We start from the raw sequence: 22432 nt of genomic DNA, 5'->3' as shown, positions 1-22432 counted from the left end.
GCTTACCGTCCCCTCCCTGCCAAAGCCTCTTCTGGCTGCTCCAGCCCCAGCAGGCTCACAGGCTGCTCCTGTCAAAGCCTCCTGTGGCTTTACCAGCCTGGCTTTACCATGCAGGCCCACATGCCACGCCTGTCACTACCTCCACCCCCACCTGCCTGAGTGGGGACGGGTGCTCTGGGACAGCCTCAGGAGCAGATACTGGTGGGAGGAACACATTCAGAGGTGGGGTTGAAACCACAGCTGAGCCACAGGGGCTGTGCCACTAAGGCAGAAGAACTGAAATCTCTCTTCGGATTCACACCCCTACTGATGGCTTTGTAAATTCAGCACCTACAGAACATCTGAATGGATGAGTGTTCCCACAGCTGAGATAGGTCTAGCTGTAGCAGTTATGGACTTGGTTGACACACACAGGTGGGGACTGAACCAGGTCAGAATCTGAGCTGCCTCTATAGCTCCCATAGAGTGTTCAGGGACATGATTACTGCAGCCCTGGGACCTCATTTTGGTGGATCTGTGCTGGTGGTCTGGTGAAAACAACATGTGAGAGACACCAGGACCAATTGCTGGCATGCCCACAGTTAAGGTGGAGCTGAGAGCAGTGCCAACAACAGTGTAATTTGTGGGCCAGAACAGCAGGTGAAAAGTGACACAACAGAGCACACTCACAGGTGAACAGCTCCAGAGGAGGACAACTCAGTGGCTTCTCTAACAGTGGGAGTGCTCCACTCCTGCCTACCTCACACTGCGGATCAGAAACAGATCTGGGGACCTCTACTCCAACAGCTAGGGAGCAGACCCCACCCCTGACAGGGCAGTGACAACCACAGAGCAAAGGGGAGGCTCCACTCAATATCCAGGGCAGGCTAAGGTCACCACAACATCAGTCGTACCTCCAATCAAGAGGATAATGGCCAGCATGCATTGAGGAAAGAGGTGGCAGACCTCTCTAAAACAGTCCTTGCATCAAAAAATATTAACACACAAGGACCACACAGGGACATTCCCACATAAAAAGAGCCCTCCAAGACAGTCTGAGGGTCAGACAACAAGAGGAAGACCCACCAGAGCATTTGATTTAAGGGCCAGCGGGACCTGAGTGCAGGAGCTCCACAGGATTGGGGGAAACAGAGACTCCACTCTTGGGGGGTGCACACAAGACCTCACGTTTATTGGGACTCAGCACAAAGCAACACTTCCATGGGAACTGGGGCTATGGAAGTTCCCCCACAGTTCCCTTTCACTGTGGGGGAAAGGACACGGGTGGCTGAGGCCCCAGAGAATATTGATTGGTATGAGCTCTCCAACAGGCCCCTAATTTGGCACCCAGACCTGGATGCACTCAACAGCTTACAGGTTCCAGTGCTTGAATCCCTCATGCCAAACAACAAGCAAGACAGGAACACAGCCACATCCAAAAGCAGACAGGCTACCTAAAGTCATACTGAGCTCTTAATTACCACAAAACAGCATTTGACATGGCCCTGCCCATCAGAGGGACAAGACCCAGCTGCACCCACCAGAGGGCAGGCACCAGTCCCTCCCACCAGGAAGCCTACACAAGCCCCTGGACCAACCTCACACACCAGGGGGCAGAGACCAGAAGCAAAGTTTGCTTTACAGACAAGCAAAAGCTAAGAGAATTTAGCACCACCAAACCAGCTTTATAATAAATGGTAAAGAAACCTCTCTAGGTAGGGAAAGAAGCCAGCAACTTAAAACAAATTGTACACATACAGATTGCTATGTCAAAACCTCATGGGAACAGCAAACCAAAAAACTACAATAGATACACACACACAAAAGAAGCAGCAGCCCAAACAGAACATCAAAGATAGTTATCAAATGACAAGAGAAAAGAACAAAAGAGGAAGGTAAGAAAAAAGATCTACAAGAACAAACCCAAAACAACTAAGAAAATGGTAATAGGAACATACATGTCAATAATTACCTTAAATGAAAATGTATTAAATGATCCAGTCAAAAGACACAGACTGGCTGAACGGATAAAAAAACAAGATCTGTATATGCTGTCTACAAGAGACCCACTTCAAATCTAGGGACACATAGAGACTGAGACTGAGGAGATGGATACAGGTATTACATGCAAATGGAAACTCATATCAGACAAAATAAACTTTTAAATAAAGACTGTTACAAGAGACAAGGAAGGACAGTACATAATGATCAAGGGATCAATCCAAGAAAAAGATATAATAGTTGTAAATATATATGCCCACAACATAGGTGCACCTCAACATATAAGGCAAATGCTAACAGCCATAAAAGAAGAAATCAACACCAACACAATAATAGTGGGAGATTTCAACACCACAGTTACACCAAAAGACAGATCATCCAAACAGAAAATAAATAAGGAAACACAAGCCTTAAATGACACATTAGACCAGATAGACTTCAGTGATATTTATAGGATATTCCATTCAAGAGCAAGATAATATACTTTCTTCTCAAGTGCACATGGAACACTCTCTAGGGTAGATGACATCTTGGGTCAAGAATCAAGCCTCAGTAATCTTTTTTTTTTTTTTTTTTTTTTGTGGTATGTGGGCCTCTGGATGTTGTGCCCTCTCCTGTTGCGGAGCACAGGTTCTGGATGCGCAGGCTCAGCGGCCATGGCTCACGGGCCCAGCCACTCTGTGGCATGTGGTATCTTCCAGTACCGGGGCACGAACCCGTGTCCCCTGCATTGGCAGATGGTGTCTCAACCACTGCGCCACCAGGGAAGCCTGAGCCTCAGTAAATTTAAGAAAATTTAAATCATACCAAGCATCTTTTCTGAACATGATGCTATGAGACTACAAATTAGTTACAGGAAAAAAAAACTGTAAAAAACACAAACACGTTGAAGATAAACAATATGTTACTAAACAACCAATAGATCACTGAAGAAATCAAAGAGGAAATCAAAAAATACCTTGAAACAAATGAAAATGAAAACACCATGATCCAAAACCTTGGGGTTGAAGCAAAACCAGTTCTAAGAGGGATGCTTATAGTAATACAATCTTACCTCAGGAAAAAGAAAAATCTCAAATAAACAACCTAACTTTACATCTAAAGCAACTAGAGAGAGAGAAAAACAAATAAAACCCAAAGTTAATAGAAGGAAAGAAATCATAAATATCATAGCAGAAATAAATGAAATAGAGAAGAAGAAAACAATAACAAAGATCAATGAAACTAAAAGATGCTTCTTTGAGAAGATAAACAAAATTGATAAAACTTTACCCAGTCTTATCAGGAACAAAAGAGAGAGGACTCAAATCAATAAAATTAGAAATGAAAAAGGAGAAGTTGCAACTGACACCACAGAACTTCAAAGGTGATAAGAGACTACTACAAGCAACTATATGCCAATTAAATGGACAAACTAGAAAAAATGGACAAATTCTTAGAAAGGTAAACATTCTAAGACTGAACCAGTAAGAAATAGAAAATGTGAACAAGCCCATCTCAAGTACTGAAATTGAAATTTTAAAACTTCCATCAAACAAAGTCCAGGACCAGATGGCTTCACAGGCAAATTCCATTAAACATTTAAAGAAGAGGTAACACCTATCCTTCTGAAACTCTTCCAAAAATTTCAGAAGAAGAAACACTCCCAAGCTCATTCTATGAGGCCACCATCACCCTGATACCAAAACCGGGTAAAGATATCACAAAAAATGAAAGTTACAGGCCAGTATCACTGATGTACATAGATTCAAAAATTCTCAACAAATACTAGCAAAGATAATCAAACAACACATTAGAGGGATCATACACCATGATCAAGTGGGATTTATCCAAGGGATGAAAGGATTCTTTAATATACACAAATCAATCAATGTGATACACCACATTAACAAACTGAAGAATAAAAACCATATGATTATCTTAGTAGATGCAGAAAAAGCTTTTGACAGAATTCAATACCCATTTATGATTAAAAACTCTCCAGAAGGTGGGCATAGAGGAAACCTACCTCAACGTGATAAGGGCTATATATGACAAACCCACAGCAAATGTCATTCTCAACAGTGAAAAACTGAAAACATTTCCTCTAAGATCAGAATAAGACAAGTATGTCCACACTCACCACTTTTATTTAACATAGTTTTGGAAGTCCTAGTCACAGCAATTAGAGAAGATAAAGAAATAAAAGGAATCCAAATTGGAAAAAAGAAGTAAAACTGTCACCGTTTGCAGATGACATGATACTATACATGGAAAATCCTAAAGATGCTACCAGAAACTACTAGAGCTTATCAGTGAATTTGGTAAACATGCAGGATACAAAATTAATACAGAAAAATCTCTTGCATTCCTATACATTCAGAGGAAAAGATCAGAAAGAGAAATTAAGGAAACAAACCAATTTATGATCACATCAAAAAGAATAAAATACCTAGGAATAAACCTACCTAAGGAGACAAAGACCTGTACTCAGAAAACTATATGATATTGATGAAATAAATCAAAGATGACAAAAACAGATGGAGAGATATACCACATTCTTGAATTGGAAGAATCAACATTATCAAAATGACTATACTACCCAAAGCAATCTACAGATTCAATGCAATCCCTATCAAATTACCAATGGCATTTTTCACAGAATTAGAACAAAAATTTACAATTTGTATGGAACCACAAATGACCCTGAATAGCCAAAGCAATCTTGAGAAAGAAAAATGGAGCTGGAGTAATCAGGCTGCCTGACTTCAGACTATACTACAAAGCTACAGTCATCAAAACAGTATGGTACCAGCACAAAAACAGAAACATAGATCAATGGAACAAGATAGACAGTCCAGAGAAATACTCACGTACCTATGGTCAACTAATCTTTGACAAAGGAGGCAAGAATATACAATGGAGAAAAGACAATCTCTTCAATAAGTGGTGCTAGGAAAACTGGACAGCTACATGTAAAAGAGATACTAAAATACTCCCTAACACCATACACAAAAGTAAACTCAAAGTGGATTAAAGACCGAAAAGTAAGGCTGGGTACTATAAAACTCTTAGAAGAAAACATAGGCAGAACACTCTCTGCCACTAATCAGAGTAAGATCTTTTTTGACCCACCTCCTAGAGTAGTGAAAATAAAAACAGAAATAAACAAATAGGACCTAATTAAACTCAAAAGCTTTTGTACAGCAAAGGACACCATAAACAAAAAAGACAACCCACAGAATGGGAGAAAATATTTGCAACAAAAGGAAACAACAAAGGGTTAATTTTCAAAATATATAAACAGCTCATGCAGCTCAATAACAAAAAAACAAACCACCCAATCAAAAAATGGGTGGAAGACCTAAGTAGACATTTCTCCAAAGAAGACATACAGATGGCAAAAAAGCACATGAAAATATGTTTTTCACTAATTATTAGAGAAATGCAAATCAAAACTATGAGATATCACCTCACAACTGTCAGAATGCCATCATCAAAAAACTTACAAACTATAAATGCTGGAGAGGGTATGGAGAAAAGGGAACTCTCCTATGCTGTTGGTGGGAATGTAAATTGGTACAGACACTATGGAGAACAGTACAGAGGTTCCTTATAAAAGTAATAATACAATTACCATGTGATCCAGCAATTCCACTCCTGGACATATGTCTGGAGAAAGCCATAATTCGAAAAGATACATGCATCCCAAAGTTTATTGCAGCACTATTTGCAATAGTGAAGACATGGAAGCAGCCTAAATGTCCATTGACATGGAATGAATAAAGAAGATGTGGCACATGTATAATGGAATATTACTCAGTCATAAAAAATAAAATAAAATAATGCCATTTGTAGCAACCAGGATGGACTTAGAGATTGTCATACTGAGTGAAGTAAGTCAGACAGAGAAGGACAAATATTCTATGATATCGCTTATATGTGGAATCTAAAAAAAAAGATACAAATGAACTTATTTACAAAACAGAAATAGAGTTACAGATGTAGAAAACAATCTTACGGTTACCATTGGGAAGGGGGGGAAGGATAAATGGGAGACTGGGATTGACATATACACACTACTATATATATAATAAGTAAATAAAAAGGACCTACTGTATAGCATAGGACACTGTACTCAATACTCTGTAATGGCCTATATGGGAAAAGGATCTAAAAAAGAATGGATATATGTATTTGTATAACAGATTCACTTTCCTGTACACCGAAAACTAACACAACATTGTAAATCAACTATACTCCATAGATAAATAAATAAGTAAATAAGAAGAATGGTATATAACAATTCCTTTTTTTTTTTTTTTTTTTGCGGTACGCAGGCCTCTCACTGCTGTGGCCTCTCCCATTGTGGAGCATAGGCTCTGGACGCACAGGCTCAGCGGCCATGGCTCACAGGCCCAGCTGCTCTGCGGCACGTGGGATCCTCCCGGACCGGGGCACAAACCCACATTCCCTGCATTGGCAGGTGGACTCTCAACCACTGCGCCACCAGGGAAGCCCAACAATTCCCTTTTCTTTGGGGGGAGCGGGGGTACACGGGCCTCTCACTGTCGTGGCCGCTCCCATTGCGGAACACAAGCTCTGGACGTGCAGGCTCAGTGGCCATGGCTCACGGGCCCAGCCGCTCTGCGGCATGTGGGATTTTCCCAGACCGGGGTATGAACCTGTGTCCCCCACATTGGCAGGTGGACTCTCAACTACTGCGCCACCAGGGAAGCCCAACAATTCCCTCTTTTTAACCACAATTTAAATGGTGAACTTTTTTTTCCTTTTTCTTTTTTTTTGGTTTGGTTTTGTTTTCTTCTATTTTTCTCATATTACCTCCTGCAGAAAAGCATAAAATTCATTAACTTTCTGGGCATAAGGTCCAACTGACCATCATCAATGCGGAATTATTAGTGTCACAAATCTCTCTAATACAGTTAAATTGTCTAATTTTCCCTTCCTCTTTTCTTCTGGTTCCAAGAAATACTGAATCTCACATTACTATGTTCTGATACATATATGCTTCTCTTCAGCTCCTTTGAACTTCATAGTCATGTCAAGTGACTACATATATATATATATACTTTATATACGTTAACCAATTTAAGACTATTTCTACTTCATGTTAAGTAAAGAGATCTGGTTATATCTGTGTATTTATCTATTCTGGTGCATATTCTCAAAGATATTTAAAGATGCACAAAGAATTTACACATCTGTGATTTGAGATTAAAACTAATTTTCAAGTTTGAAATGGCACAATCATCCTACAAAAACTTATCACATACATACTAACTTCTGCAACAGTCTTTATAACTTATAGGAATTTCTTTAAGGAAATATAAATTAAGCTATGATTTTTAAACTTTGAGATTCCAACTTCAATGATATCGTTTTGTACAAGTGGTTTTCCGAGAAATACTTGTTGAATTAAATTATATAATAATTAGGTTTACCATAAAATTCATGTTTTCCCCAGTTCTAATATTATTTTTTTAATTAACTGAATATTTGCCTTCAAAATATAGCAGTCACCAAAGTTCATAATTTTATGAGAATAGACTATTAATATTCTTTAATACTTACCAGATTTAGTACTTATTAGATTAAATGAGAGTGATCTTATTTTATACAGATATTAATAAACTAAAGTGATGTTAATTGTATCTCCAAGTGGAATAAAAATTCACATATTTAAATCTTGATGAAATAGAGCAAACTCTATGTGCATTTTATAGAATCATAACTCTCATATGGAATAAACATGCCTTCTCTGTCACTAATTTAAATTTTCTAACACAAAAACTTCAGTTTTCTTTGGATTTTTACCATCACATTTGGTGTGTTTGACATTGCTTTGTGTTTAAAATAACCTAGATTTATCTTTTAAAAAGTAATGATATGATTATGTATTATTCCCAGAAACTTTGAAAGGTAAACTACAATACAAATGCTCAAAGTTTAATAATAGAGTTTTACTTATTTACCTGTGGAATGACAAAGAAAAGTATATATCATAACACTAAACAGAGAAGAAAATGCAATGCATTATGTTTAAATTCAATTACAAAGGTTATGTAAATTTTAATGTCATTCTACTTTAATGTTTTATTATGATGTGTATTTAGTAAATTTATATTTTAGGGTGATTTATTAATAATGTTTGGAAAAACTGTAATGAAGTGTTAAAGACTTAGCAGTTCACTTCATTTGGAGAAAAATTGTTTAATGTATAATATAACAAATATCCCAAGGAAATTAGAAATTCCGGTGATTGTCTATAAGCACAGGCAGAGAAAAATATTTAGTGGTTATTATAAGTGTTGTGATTGTTCACAGGGTCATCAAAAGGAGTCAATTTTATTTTGTGAAATAAAATTGAAAATAAATGTTAAGAAAATATATCCTACATTTTAATATAGCAAAACATCTACTAATTTGATTAATAAAATATATATTTAATGTAAAATTATATTGTATTAAAGCATTTCATGTATAGCAATCAAAACCATCAAATTTAAAAAACTGAGTCTCTTCACGTTCTTAAGCCATGTGCTAAAATATCAAATATAATGTCCATACAGTAGGCTTCCTAAGGAAAGTCGGTCCTGCTTATTATCCTATCCCTTGCAATATTTGATAAGGCAAAATAATGTAATTTATTTTTCTCATAAATGGATTTTTCTTATTAATTTATTTTTTGATTCTTGATCAAAGGTTTATTTTTTTGGAGTGAGATAATTAAAAACAGTTTAAATTTAAAGTATTACATGGTTCAGCTAATATTTTTGAAAACATAATATCTATGTACTGGAAAATCATCTAACTGTGGCTGTTAAAATACAGATATTTCATTCCAAGTTATAAATCAAATTAACTTGCAGCAAATGTGATTGATGATTGTTGAAAAAGGGTTATTGTTGAATAAATACCCTTACCCTGTAACCTTCACAAGTTACCTACCATCTCTGAGCTTTCAACCCTGATTTTTTCTATCCAAGCATATAGAGAAGTATCAAATATCCTTCCTCAAGGATAATACAAGTGGATTCAGGAAGTCTTACTTATCTCAGATGTTTCACTTAACAGTACGTTATGGTTGCTGAGGTCCTATAATTAATAATTCACTAGTTTTTACTGATGTTATTGATTTTTTTGTAAAAGGAAAGATACTAATGTGAGGAATTAAACATTGTTTACCAACCTTTTAACATAATACAGTCAGTATTGATATGAATTAATTATGCTCACTTCATGGAAGAAAGTGTAATGATGCTTAGGTGAATGAGAAGGGAAAGAATGTGAAATACTTCAAGAATAAGGAGGTTATGACCAAGGAGAGTTGGATTTGGAAAAAAGCATCAGAGTAAAGGGACATTTGCAGCTAGAGGGTGGGAAGTCATGTAGGATGGAGGGGGCTCTACAATGCCAGAGGCAGTGAACTCCAAGGGAAAAAATGCTTGCAATAGGATTTCACATATTAAAAAACAAAACTAAGTATCTTTGTATCTAAGTGCTTCGCTATAAATTATTTGCTATATTCTTTACAATCTACATGGTGCCAGACAAATAAGTTATGTATATTGTCTTTACTTCTTTCTATAGTCCCCTGCTGTGTGATTCTAATCTGTATTTTAGTGTAATTTCAACATAGTTTTTATGTTTTAATAAAAACTTGAACACATTAAAATGCTATTAAACTGTTACACATGGTTAATAATACTTATGAACTTCTGAAAGTAGCTATTATTAAACTGAACAAAGTCATTAATGTCTTTAAACTTTGCACCAGGATGTAAAGTACAAAACAGACGTCTAACTGCATCTAGAGAATAGTAATGATATCTGACTATGTATGTTTCTTCTTTTTTTTAACCATATATTTTTACTGTATCTTTTATATTTTGTATTTTAAATTAAAAAGTACTTTAATAAAAATAAAAGAGTAATGCATTGGATTCTAGTATGTACTTTCCCAGTAATCGTGACTGTAGGCAGTTGACAGAATATAAACCTCAGGCCTTTGTGTCTTCATCTATCTCTATAATCTTCTTCAGCCCTAAAATTCAATAAGTAAATAAGAAACATCCTTTTGCATTTAAGACTAGAAATGCAATCTTAAGATATTGTATTTTCTGAACAAAAATATATTTTCATTTATTTTAGATAACAAATATAGTGTGTGAATTGCAAAAATTTTTTTAAATGTCATCAGTTGTCAATCACGTTTTTCTCTGTATTTTAAACATTCATGTTGTTAATTTGATATCTCTTCATTGGGCAATATAAATTTATTCACTGAAGAGTCTGAACTGCCTAACACGTATATTAGTAAAAATAAGTTTTGATGTTTGAAATGCCCTTTCATTTCTCCAGAAATGATCTCTGAAGTATGGATATAGAATTTACTTGAACATTTAATATTACTACGCACCTAACAGCCCAGTAATGGTTTATCTAAAACTAATGTTAACTTATTTTGCTTGAAATTGTTAACTTACTTATGTCAGTATTCAAAGCACTATCACCTATATTATTTGTTCACAGTAATGAGGAAACTAGCTATATATCACTGGCTTATTCATTTTACTGTCTTCAGGTTTAAGTAATCCTTTTTCTTTTTTCATTCTTTTATTTTCCATTGAAAGACTGTCTATGCCTTTCAGAATTTAACTACTATACTACTTCAGGAAGATGAATTAATACTAGCTACTCATTATACATCATTGTTGCAATTACAAAATAATCTAAAATAATCGAATGTCTTCATGAGAAAAATCAGTGATGAACACACTAGAAATCTAACACACCTTGGACCTGGAGAAGCCCAATAATTAAAATCAGAATAATAACGTGGAGATGTTTAAATGCACACTTCATGCTCAGCAATTTCACCCTAGGTCTAAGCAGCCATGGCACATGTAGTGGAATAGGCTCCCTCAGGTGCCCTCTGCTCAGAGCTTCCTCTCCAGGCCTTAACTGGTCAGGCCTCTCACTTACAACTGTCTGGTAGACACAGGAGTGATTCAAGGAAGAAGAATCTGGCCACTATAGTTGGGATATGAAAGTGGTCTTACAAGACATCTGGATAACAACAATAAAGTAGGCATATAAATGTTAGTAACTGAGACTCTGAATCAACTTAAAAAATTCTGTAATGATGACTGAAAAATTGAACACTTGAAATAAATTACTTTATAAACAGAAAATAATAATATGGTTTGTTAAGTGGGCATTACATTTACAATGAAATAAAATACCTATTTAAGAGTTCACATGCACTGAAAAGTAGAAGAAAATAAATAATATTCTCATAAGAAAAAAAATCAGAAAGACAGATAAGAGGTTGAGAAGTAAATATTAGAATTGAACAGAAATTTTTAAAGAGGATACAAAAAAGAGTGAAATGCATGAAAACCAGTTTTAAATTTGTGATTTGCAATATGTAACCAATATTAGTACCTGAAGAAGAATTAGTGAACCAGTATTAATGCACAAAAGAATAATAGAGGAATAATACAAGAAAACTTTCTAGACATGAATAAATGAAAAATATATAACATGGCATATTCCAATTAAATGCTTAAACATCAAAGATAAAAGGGAAAGGGATTAAATTGTAAGTTCTCAACTTGCCAGTCATTGGGATAAATATTTCACAAATCTTTTTTAATTAAAGAAGTTAAAAACCATGTCAGCTTCCAAGAAGGAAATGAATCAATTACATTCATAAAACATAATATTCTTGAAAGTAGGCCATTCTCTGCTGTATTTTCTGCAGTGACAGAGATGAAAGCAAAATAAAGCATCAAATGCATAATCCTCAGTCAACATAAGCTCTAAGAAGTGTGAACTTCACCAAGTTCTAATTCATATGTGAAGCCAAAATCACAAGATATTTTAGGTCGACATTTTCAGATTTTCCAGGAAATTTGAAATGGTAATACACTCTTGTTTTCAGATGTAATTACAAACATGGATTTCAATTGGAAGAAAATTTGTTCTCCTAAAATCACTAGGGAACCAATCGTATAGAATATTCTACAGATCATTGAGGGCTGAAATATTTTAATAAGGAACTTTACATCAAAAAAAGACTTCACGGGCTTCCCTGGTGGCGCAGTGGTTGAGAGTCCACCTGCTGATGCAGGGGACACGGGTTGGTGCCCCAGTCCGGGAAGATCCCACATGCCATGGAGCGGCTGGGCCCGTGAGCCATGGCTGCTGAGCCTGAGCATCCAGAGCCTGTGCTCCACAACGGGAAAGGCCACAGCAGTGAGAGGCCCGCATACCACAAAAAAAATCAAAAACAAAAACAAAACAAAACAAAAAAGACTTCATGATAAATATTCTTAAAGTGAAAATTTATAGGTTTGGATAACTATTTTCCCAATTAAAATCAAACAAAATTTTGTGAGCTGATTAACAAATAAACCAGCAGTGAGAACCAAGACGTTAACTCTGATTTATATAAAGGTTGAAGGAAAATGAGCACAGAGAAGACAAAAAAATATATATAGTTGATCACATTTTTAAGAGTAAGATTCTTTAAATTCAACTTGAAGAATGCAAAAGAGGGATAAAAACAATAAATTTGATATATTATTAAAGTAAAAAAAAATCATTATTTTATTATGGTTTAAATAACTATATCAAAAGCTAATTCTTAACCCACATACAAATTTGATGACTTAACATTCAAAACTCTCCTTCCCATAGTGTATGAGTTTTCTTTTGTAAAGAGACTGTCTGAAGACTGTGCTAACCTGGAACCACCTCTGATGGCTCCACCCAGTCACTGTGCAAGTCCCCTAGAATCTGCACCTCCCCAGGCACTTACCTTTCACAGACTTTCAGGGGATTACACGCAGCTTGAATCAGCAGTGAAAATTTTGAAAACAGATGACTCTTTTAAATGTATTTGAATAACAGTGTAGCAATAATGAATGCTGACACTTGCCCCTGGGAGATGCCCAGGAGAAGAGGCAAGTGTCTTCATTCCAAATTCTGTCAGCTTCACACCTTAAGCAAGTCAGCCTATCTAGCCATGGATAACATCCCCCCAAAGGAACAATGATAGAGTAGCTTTTATAGAGCTTGATTTAACAAATACTACTCATGTTGTAAAAACATACATTTTTAGCTTTAGGTTCACTTATTTCTAATTTTTCAATTTACCATAATGGGTTTCCATGAATGGAATTTTGATTTGTAACATTATATTTACTGAGGATAAATGGTCAATGTACTGTTGCTGACTTAATCCAGGTGCTGATTAGGTTATAACCTGGAGGGAGCTTGCTGTGGCAAAGTGATCATTTGTATAATTTCATTATTTGAAATTAGCCTTGATATTAGAAATATGTTTACTTTCTATACTTTATAAACTGCCAGAGTAAAATAATCAAAATCCAAGATCAAAAATACAAAATACGAGGTGACGCTCACACACACATGCACACACACATTAGTAATGAAAATGGCACATCAGGCAATATGTAACAAAGAAAACCTGTATCATAGTAATAAATACTGTGTGCATATGCTAAAAGAAAGATAATAATCTTAGGTTTATGTGAAATTAACATCTATGTGTGCCTTGTTAGAAATACAGCCCAAATAAAATGATACAGCAGGGTTTAAAATAAATAAAAGGCCAAGAACACAGCGTAGATATTGAACAAAAAAATATGGAAGTGGCAGTATTGAATATAAAGCAGATTATATTAATAATTTAAAGAGAAATAACTGATAAAATATAGAAATAATAATAAACTTTACTATTGAATAATTATGTTGCAAAATACACATGGTCAACCTTTCAGTAATTTAAGATATTTTGACAGAGACACAGTTGCTCACAGTTTTTAACTTAACCTCAACTTCTCACAAATCAGACTGACAGAAGAAAAGAGGTAAAGTGAGGGTGATTTTACATACCTGGGTTCAATTAATATTTTACAAATTGAAAAGATAATGACTAAATTCTCAAATGACCAACCAATTATATATATTACATAATCATAAATGACAAAGATAATGAAAATTCATCTCCTAGGAATTTTAAAAAGATACCTTAAATAATAATTGGTTTAACAATACAGTGACAGATTAATTTGTTTTTATATATCTAAAATAAAAAAATTATAATTGTTAAGATCTTAGAAGGCAAATGAATCTCTGGTTAAGAAACATGCTATAAATATGAACTATTTGCAAATCATTCATATGGTGTAATATTTAAGAAAGGGAATAAGAACCCAATTCTGGGAAAGAGAGGAGATATGAAAGTTACAAAATAAGGGTTGATTAAATTTGGGAGTTTGACTTGGGGTTGATATGAATACATGGTATTTGGTAAAATATACAAGCAATGCTTTTTTTTAGAATTGATTTCAAATTTGGGATTACATTTCTAAAGACAAAAACTTACTTAAAACTTAGTTTCTGCATTTCAGAGTGCATTATTAGAGGGATGTTTACAAGCTTTCATAAATACATATGTAGTTGTTTGTGGATAAATAAATACTGACCTGCAATAAAAAGTGTGTCCAGGTCCATCAAAACATATCCCTCCGTTAAGGCAGAGGACCACATTCAGATCATGCTCAGTACAACTGCTAACATTTACTTCACAATATGTACCATTTGGGCAAATGCAAGTAAAGCCATGGGCTGCCTTCTGACAGAAGCTTTCATTCATACAAGGGATGGATGTGCAGTCCTAAATTATGAAATAGAGAATCAAATTTGATTATTAGTGTTAAGACTAGAAATCTTATTAAAATTATATTTTTGTTTAAATATTTTTAAGAAACCGATATGCAAGCTTATCTGGTATTCCCTTCCTCTAAAAACAGAAATATTTATTTCTAGTAATAGATGTTTAACTTTTATCACCAGAAATATTTTTCAAATGTTTCAAATATGTTTCAAATATTTCAAAAAGTATTCAAAAAATACTTTTCAAATCCACAATCCAAATTGTGGATTTTTCAGAAAAAATAAACTTTATTAGACTTTATTAAATTATGTGTTATGTGAATAATACCAGGATTTCACTGACCCTTAGTATCCACATACAACCCCATTTGCCTGGCATAGCCCAAGTTTAACTCTGCTGTCTTTGGGTAATGATTAATAGTGTCTCATTAACTTTCAAAGGAATCTTGGGTTTGATTATATAATTAGAACAGACAATTCAATATTGATTTATGTCCCTCTGAAAAAAAGCATCTATAATATCTGAGTTTTTATTCCATTTACAATCTTTTTTCATCAGTATTAACAGGTATATTTTTTTCAGCTTTATTGAGGTATAATTGATCAAAAAACTCTGTAATATATTTAAAGTGTACAATGTGATGATTTGATATACATAACCATTTTGAAAAGATTCAAAGTTATGGAGTTTATTAACACTATGGAGTAATTAACATATCCATCACCTTACATATTAACTTTTTTGTTGGGGGTGGAGTTAGTGAAACACAAGTATTTCTTTTACAAATTTTAATTATACAGTACAGAATTATCAATTATATTCACCATGTTATATATTAGATTCCTAGAACTTATTCAACTTATAACTGAAAGTTTGTACCATTTTTCAGCCTCTCCCTATTTTTCCCACTCCCCTCCCCCCAGACCCTAACCCTCCAGGGCTCTGGCAACCACCATTCTACTCTCTGTTTCTATGAGCTCAACTTTTTAATTGAATTTTTTTTAGAATCCACATATAAGTGATATCATGTACATCTGTCTTTCAGTCTGGCTTATTTCACTTAGCCAAATGTCCTCCAGTTTCATCAGTGTTGTCACAAATGACAGGATTTCCTTTTCTTTTTAAGGCTGAATATTATTCCACTGTATATATGGACACCATATTTTCTTTATCCAGTCATCTATTCATGGACACTTAACATTGTTTTCATACCTTGCCTATTGTGCCTAATGCTGCTACAAACATGGGAGTGCAGATATCTCTTCAAATAACAGTTTCATTTCCTTTGAATATTTACCCAGATTTCGATTGCTGGATCATATGGTAGTTCTATTTGAAGTTCTTGAAAAATCTCCATACTGTTTTCCAAAGTGGCTGTACCGGTTTACATTCCCACCAACAGTGCACAAGGGTTCCCTTTTCTCTACATCCTTGCTGCATTTGTTATCTTCTCTTTTTGATAATAGACATACTAACAGGTGTTAGGCAATAGCTCATTGTAGTTTTGGCTTGCATTTCTGTGATGATTAGTGATGTTGAGCACATTTTAATATACCTGTTAGACATTTGTATGGCTTCTTTGGAGAAATGCCTAACACATTTTTTGCCCATATTTAATTGAGTTGTTGGGTTTCTTTTTTTTTTTGCTGTTGCATTATATGAGTTTCTTATATATTTTGGATATTAATCCTTTATCCAATATGTGGTTTACAAACATATTCTCCCATTCTATAGGTTGCCTTTTCATTTTGCTGATGGTTTCCTTTGCTGTGCAGAAGCATTTTAGTTTGATGTCATCCCATTTATTTATTTTTGCTTTTGTTGCCTTTGTGTCAAAAATTTAAAAAAAATGATTGTCAAGACCAACGTCAAGGAGCTTACCCACTATGTCTTCCAGGAGTTTTACAGTTTTAGGTCTTATGTTCAAATCTTTAATCCATTTTGAATTGATTGTTGTGATGGTGTAAAATAGGGGTCTAGCATCATTATTTTGCCTATAGCTATCCAGTTTTTCCAACCCCATTTATTGAAGAGACTATCCTTTCTGCATTGTATATTCTTGGCTTTTTTGCCAAAAATTAATTGAATATATTTGTGTGGATTTATTTCTTGGCTTTCTATTCTGTTCTATTGGTCTATGTGCCAGTTTTTATGTCAATACCATACTGTTTTGATTACTATACCTTTGTAATATAGTTTGAAATCAGGAAGTGTGATGCTTCCAGCTTTGTTCTCTCTTCTCAAGATTGCTTTGGCTATTTGGAGTCTTTTGTTGTTCCATATGGATATTAGGATTATTTGTTCTATTTCTCTGAAAAATGCCTTGGGCATTTTGATAAGTGTTGCATAGAATCTGTAGATTGCTTTGGGTAATATGAACACTTTAGCAATACCAATTCTTCCAATCCATAAACAGGGAATATCTTTCCATTTTTTTGTATGTCTTCAATTTCTCGCATCAACATTTTACAGTTTTCAGTGCACAGATCTTTCATCAACTTTGTTAAATTTATTCCTAAGTATATTATTCTTTTTGATTCTATTGTAAATGGGATTGTTTTCTTAATTTCTCTTCTAATACTTTGTAGCTAGTGTATAGAAGCACACTTTTTAAAAACTTTGTCTATTTTAAGATGCTAACAAATTAACTTTGAATGCATATAAAAGTTCTATATTTTTACACTTAAAATTTTGGAATATTGGGTCTTCCCTGGTAGCGCAGTGGTTGAGAGCCCACCTGCTGATGCAGGGGGCATGGGTTCATGCCCCGGTCCAGGAATATCCCACATGCCATGGAGTGGCTGGGCCCGTGAGCCATGGCCACTGAGCCTGCGCATCCAGAGCCTGTGCTCTGCAGCGGGAGAGGCCACAACAGTGAGAGGCCCACGTACCGCAAAAAAAAAAAAAAAAAAAAAAAATTTTGGAATATTAATTGTGGTGTCCAAACCAATCATTCCTCAGGGAGAAGCTGGGAATTAGGGGTCCCCTCATTTTGTATGTTGTTATGCCAGGTCTGGGGTTTATGGTGAGGGTGTGTCTCAGCCTTTTCTATCCATTTCGACGTGTATATTTTCTCAGTTACCGATGTGTAGTAGTTATCCAGCTAGTTTCTGGATTTCTCTGAGGAAGAATTGTTCTGTGCATAGCTGTGCATCTGTGGCAGGAGCAAAATGCAGAGCCTCATATATTGCCATCTTGATCCAGAAGTCTTAATGTGCATGAAATCATACTCTTTTAATTATCCAGTATTCCTATGCATGTATCCAAATTTATGTCCAGTATTTCTGATGCCTATCATCCCAGAAGCAGAGAGGTGTCATGGAGTCAGAGGAACCTGGATGATATCTGTCTCTTCCTTTTCAATCTTTAGCATATTTGTATACTTCTCCTACTTTTACTCAATCAACAAATGTATTCAATTTATTGTAGTTTCGTTTATGCATGAAATAGCAATAATCTCACCTACCTCATAAAAATTCCTATGATAATTAAATAAAATAATGACTATAAAGCAATTAGCCCTGTTCCTGGGACATAATAACTGTTCAGTAAATAGTATGTTCTTTCCTTTACACTCTGAAGGTCAAAGGTCTTGTCAGCCTCTATTTCAGTCATTTGGAACTTGCTTAGGATAGAAAATGAGATTTTCAGTATAGTTAATGTCTACTAAATCATACTATATACTTCTTAAGTTCAAATTTTAGATATTATATACTTGCTGGTGTTCTGGAAAGCACAGAACATGTTGCCTTGAACATGATATGACAACTGTTTACAATGTAATGATAACTCTGAAAAGATTTGCACCTATAGTTCTGAGAAATAATTTATAGAACTTTATGACATCATTAGTAAAACTTTAAAAATGTATTCTGAATATGTTGTCCACACAGAATTTGTTAGTGAATATATACAAATATGATTCATTTGCACTGTGGGTTCTCAAGTTAGTACATCTTCAAAGGTAATTACCTATACAAACATGAGATAGTTTTTTTAACATTTTACCGTGAAAAGTAATATTTTCTAGAACTATCATTAGTTGACACTTATGCTTCTAAACATTTAGTGACTTTTAAGAAGTGTTAACATAACAATAAAAGCTCAAACTGACAAGGCTAATGTGGGAGCCCTTGCATTCATATCATGCATCAAATGGAAAATTAAAGGTTTGTCAAAATCACCAGAGAGTTTAATTAGTGTCATTTTCAATAAGAAATTGGCTGTGCACTTGAGTATAAAACTCAAGTTATGCTTGCAACCCAGATGGTGATCTTTTACATTCGCCTAAGTGATAGAGTTAAATGTATGTTTTTTTTATAAATGAATACCATTCTGGTATTTGTTCTACTTTTGCTGAAAATGTGAACTCCTTAAGGACAACCAAAGGCACTTAGACTTGGGGCAGGTACTGTAGTTATTTTTATGGATGTAGGATTCCACAGGGAATGGCGTGGAAACCTGTTTCCCTCTTAGTCCTAAGGCTAGGTATATTTAGAATGATTTATTAGAAAGCATTACATAAACTAATTGAATTATATTTCCAATGGGAAGAAAGAGATAGTTTTTAGACTGCCAAAAGTTCTGTGTCTAGGGTTTACAAGAATCTTTTACTAAATTAATTAGAAGGCTTAATGGGAAATACAAAAGCAATTTCTTTTTAGAAAAATCAAATTATCATTTAAAGTTCTTCATATTTCCTCTTTCAAAAATTAAGGAAGATGCCTTTCCCTTTGTTCATCATTATTTATATTACTTTGCTATACTCTATTTAATATAATAAAGTGCTTCCCAAGAAGAATTCACTAAAATTTAATTCAGAAAATGACAGGAAGAAAAGGCTGGTATGTTTAGAGAAAGAGGAGGAAGCTGGGAGTGATGTTTCAGACCAGGGCAATCTAGACAATTGAGCTAGACCCCAACATTCACTCAACTTGTATTTAAAACACCAAGTCAGGAAATGTACAAGACCGTAAGAATAACAGAGCAATGATGTATTCACTGTGGACTGTTTAGACTAATAAATGTGCAAGTTAGCTCTCTGACAGTTGTGTTGTATCCTGAGGTGTGTGTATATATATATATATATATATTTACAGTTTAGATCCAAGACTTTGTCCTGAGATCTCTGAACTTCCCTGAAGTATAGAAAGTTACTATCTGAGATCATTTTTATCACAGCATTTGTCTCATCGAATCATATGTTTTCTTTTTAACTGCTGTTTTAATACTTTCTTAAAGTAAGATCTTAGAGAAATGAAACATGTTAAACAAGTAAACATGGAACTGTCCATTTGAAGAGTGGAAACAGGACATGGTTCCCATTAGAGCCCTACCTTATCCACTGCAAAGACCTATTAAATTTCATAGAATTTCTTGAACTTTGTCTAGCTCTGAATAAAACTTACCAATATAGTGTACTCTTTCTAAAACTTAAATTGCATGTGAATACTCTGGATAGCTTGTTAAATTTTAGATTCAAACTCTTTGGGATGGGGCCTGTGTTTCTCCATTTCTAACAAATACCCAGGTGATCCTGATGCTGCTAGTTCATGAACCAAACATTGGTAACAAGAATCTAGTCCAACAATTTTAATTTACTCACAAGGATGAGGACAAGCCAAAGGGTGTTAGAGTGACTTCACCAAGGTCTTATAGCAAGAGGACAACAGAATAAAATCACATGGACACTAACTGCCCTGAATTCCAACTTAAGGCTCATTGTACCACCAAGTCTTTGATTTTTCTCTCAAAGGGATTCCTTGGCTGTGGAAGTGTACATATAATAATGCATATGATAAAGACTTAACATCCCTAATGTTTACTTCCAATATAATTTTTATTTACTGTTTTCTTTCTCAAAACCTACATGATTGAATATGGGTCTACAGTAGTTAATAGAGAGATTTTGTTTGATTCCCAATTTAATCAGACATAGAATGTTTTGTTGTAAAGAAAATACACTCTTTAACTGTTATTTCAACAAATCAAACAAGATTATGAAATATAAAAATTGGGATTGTTTCAGTAAATATTAATTTTTATTTCTTCATTGAAAATGTGTCTGGCAGTACTTCCAGGAAATAGGACTACTGAAATACAGGAAAACAAAACCATTGTCTTAGAAACTTCCTGAAAAGGCACAAATGAATCAATATAGGAAAGAAAAGTACATCAGGGCTAAAACTAGATATGATGCCAAATTCATGAAACAAGTGAAGATTTCTTAAAGGTAATGCAAAGTTCCAAACCCATTAAAAAAGCTAACACTTAATACCACTCCTATTTCCTAAGGTAAAGAAAAGAATGCTGCAAAAGAAATCTAAAGTGTATATTAATAATCATGGTAGTATATTGTACTCTAACTTGGCAAAATGAGGGGTCAAGCATGAACACGTCCAAAAGACTGAGAGTTCTGTGATTCACCATTGCTAAGGACTCTGTAACACTGCATAGGATGTGGGTTTGGTGTTGGTGGTCAAGAGGGGCTGGGAAAGGAAGGGCAGCCCCCTTCCCAACCTGTTTTGCTCTTCTGATTCAGAAAGGCTCACTCTTGCGTGAGTAGTGATGGAAGTCTGTCCTTATACCGGCGATTCAAGGTTTATGGCCCATGACAAATAATGGAACAGATAGAGAAAATACGTAGGAAAAATATGTAGGAGATTCCTAATAAACACACAAATATTGTGGGAAAGAAATAGGGTGTGAAGCCAAAAGGAAATATACCCACAAAAATACAAATTAGCATGAAGAGAATTTTCAAAGGACAAATGATTATTTCCTACCATGAAATAAAGTATGAAAAAAACTCAAAATTCTACATCTAAAACACATAATTTTTAAGGGCAATAACCTTAAGATATCTTAAATCTTCATCAAGAGGGTACTGGTTAAATAAATATGAAGCCTCCATACAATGGAATATTAATAAGAATAAAGTAGAACTATATATATTAATGGAGAATAATCTGCAATGATAAAGTGAAACTGTGTGTGACAAATATTACCATTTATGATATGTACCTTATTTTAAACATGCGTTTTCGATCAAAAGAGATAAATATTCCCTACAATGACATTTGGGAAATAGATGAGCATTTGGTGGGAGATCCCAACTCAAATCTTATGCTGAAAATCATACTGATGGACCAATCTCTTAATTGCGAATAAAAAGATGAGACAAATACTAGAAGAACTCAAGTAAGTCCCTATTAAACGTGCCACAAATCATACAACCTTTGGAAAAAATATCAGTACACTTGGATACACAAAAAGAAAGCCTTTGAATGTCAAGATCCACTATATAGGGCTTCCCTGGTGGTGCAGTGGTTGAGAGTCCGCCTGTCCATGCAGGGGACATGGGTTCGTGCCCCGGTCTGGGAAGATCCCACATGCCATGGAGCGGCTGGGCCCGTGAGCCCTGGCCACTGAGCCTGCGCATCCAGAGCCTGTGCTCCACAACAGGAGAGGCCACAACAGTGAGAGGCCCGCTTATCGCAAAAAAAAAAAAAAAAAAAAAAAAAATCCACTATATAGTAATTAAATATTAACAAAAGAATGAGAAAATGTACATAATGTATATGATAGACAAAAGGTAAAATTCTTACTATATAAAAAGCCCCATATAAATTTCAGCTTACACTTGAGGAAATACAGATACACACACATATTCAGTTCTTTTCTTTGTTCATTTCCTTTTTGTTTAGAAAACTTCCTTTAGTCCTTCTACACATGATTAGTTCT

The 22432-nt window shown here is 34.8% G+C and overlaps 1 protein-coding gene across 2 annotated transcripts in view; it reads right to left on the bottom strand.

Annotated features, from left to right (window-relative positions):
* Window positions 1-22432, bottom strand: part of EYS (eyes shut homolog) — a 1673869-nt gene that overhangs the window by 1057488 nt on the left and 593949 nt on the right. For both annotated transcript variants that reach the window (XM_049695235.1, XM_004282511.3), the window contains exon 20: window positions 14499-14689. In XM_049695235.1, coding sequence (XP_049551192.1) covers window positions 14499-14689 — 191 coding nt within the window. The remainder of the gene's footprint in view (window positions 1-14498; window positions 14690-22432) is intronic.

Source organism: Orcinus orca, chromosome 12 (assembly GCF_937001465.1).
Source record: "Orcinus orca chromosome 12, mOrcOrc1.1, whole genome shotgun sequence".
Classification (NCBI taxonomy): domain Eukaryota; kingdom Metazoa; phylum Chordata; class Mammalia; order Artiodactyla; family Delphinidae; genus Orcinus; species Orcinus orca.
Note: the sequence above shows the minus strand (reverse complement) of the source record. Positions and strands in the feature narration are given on the sequence as shown.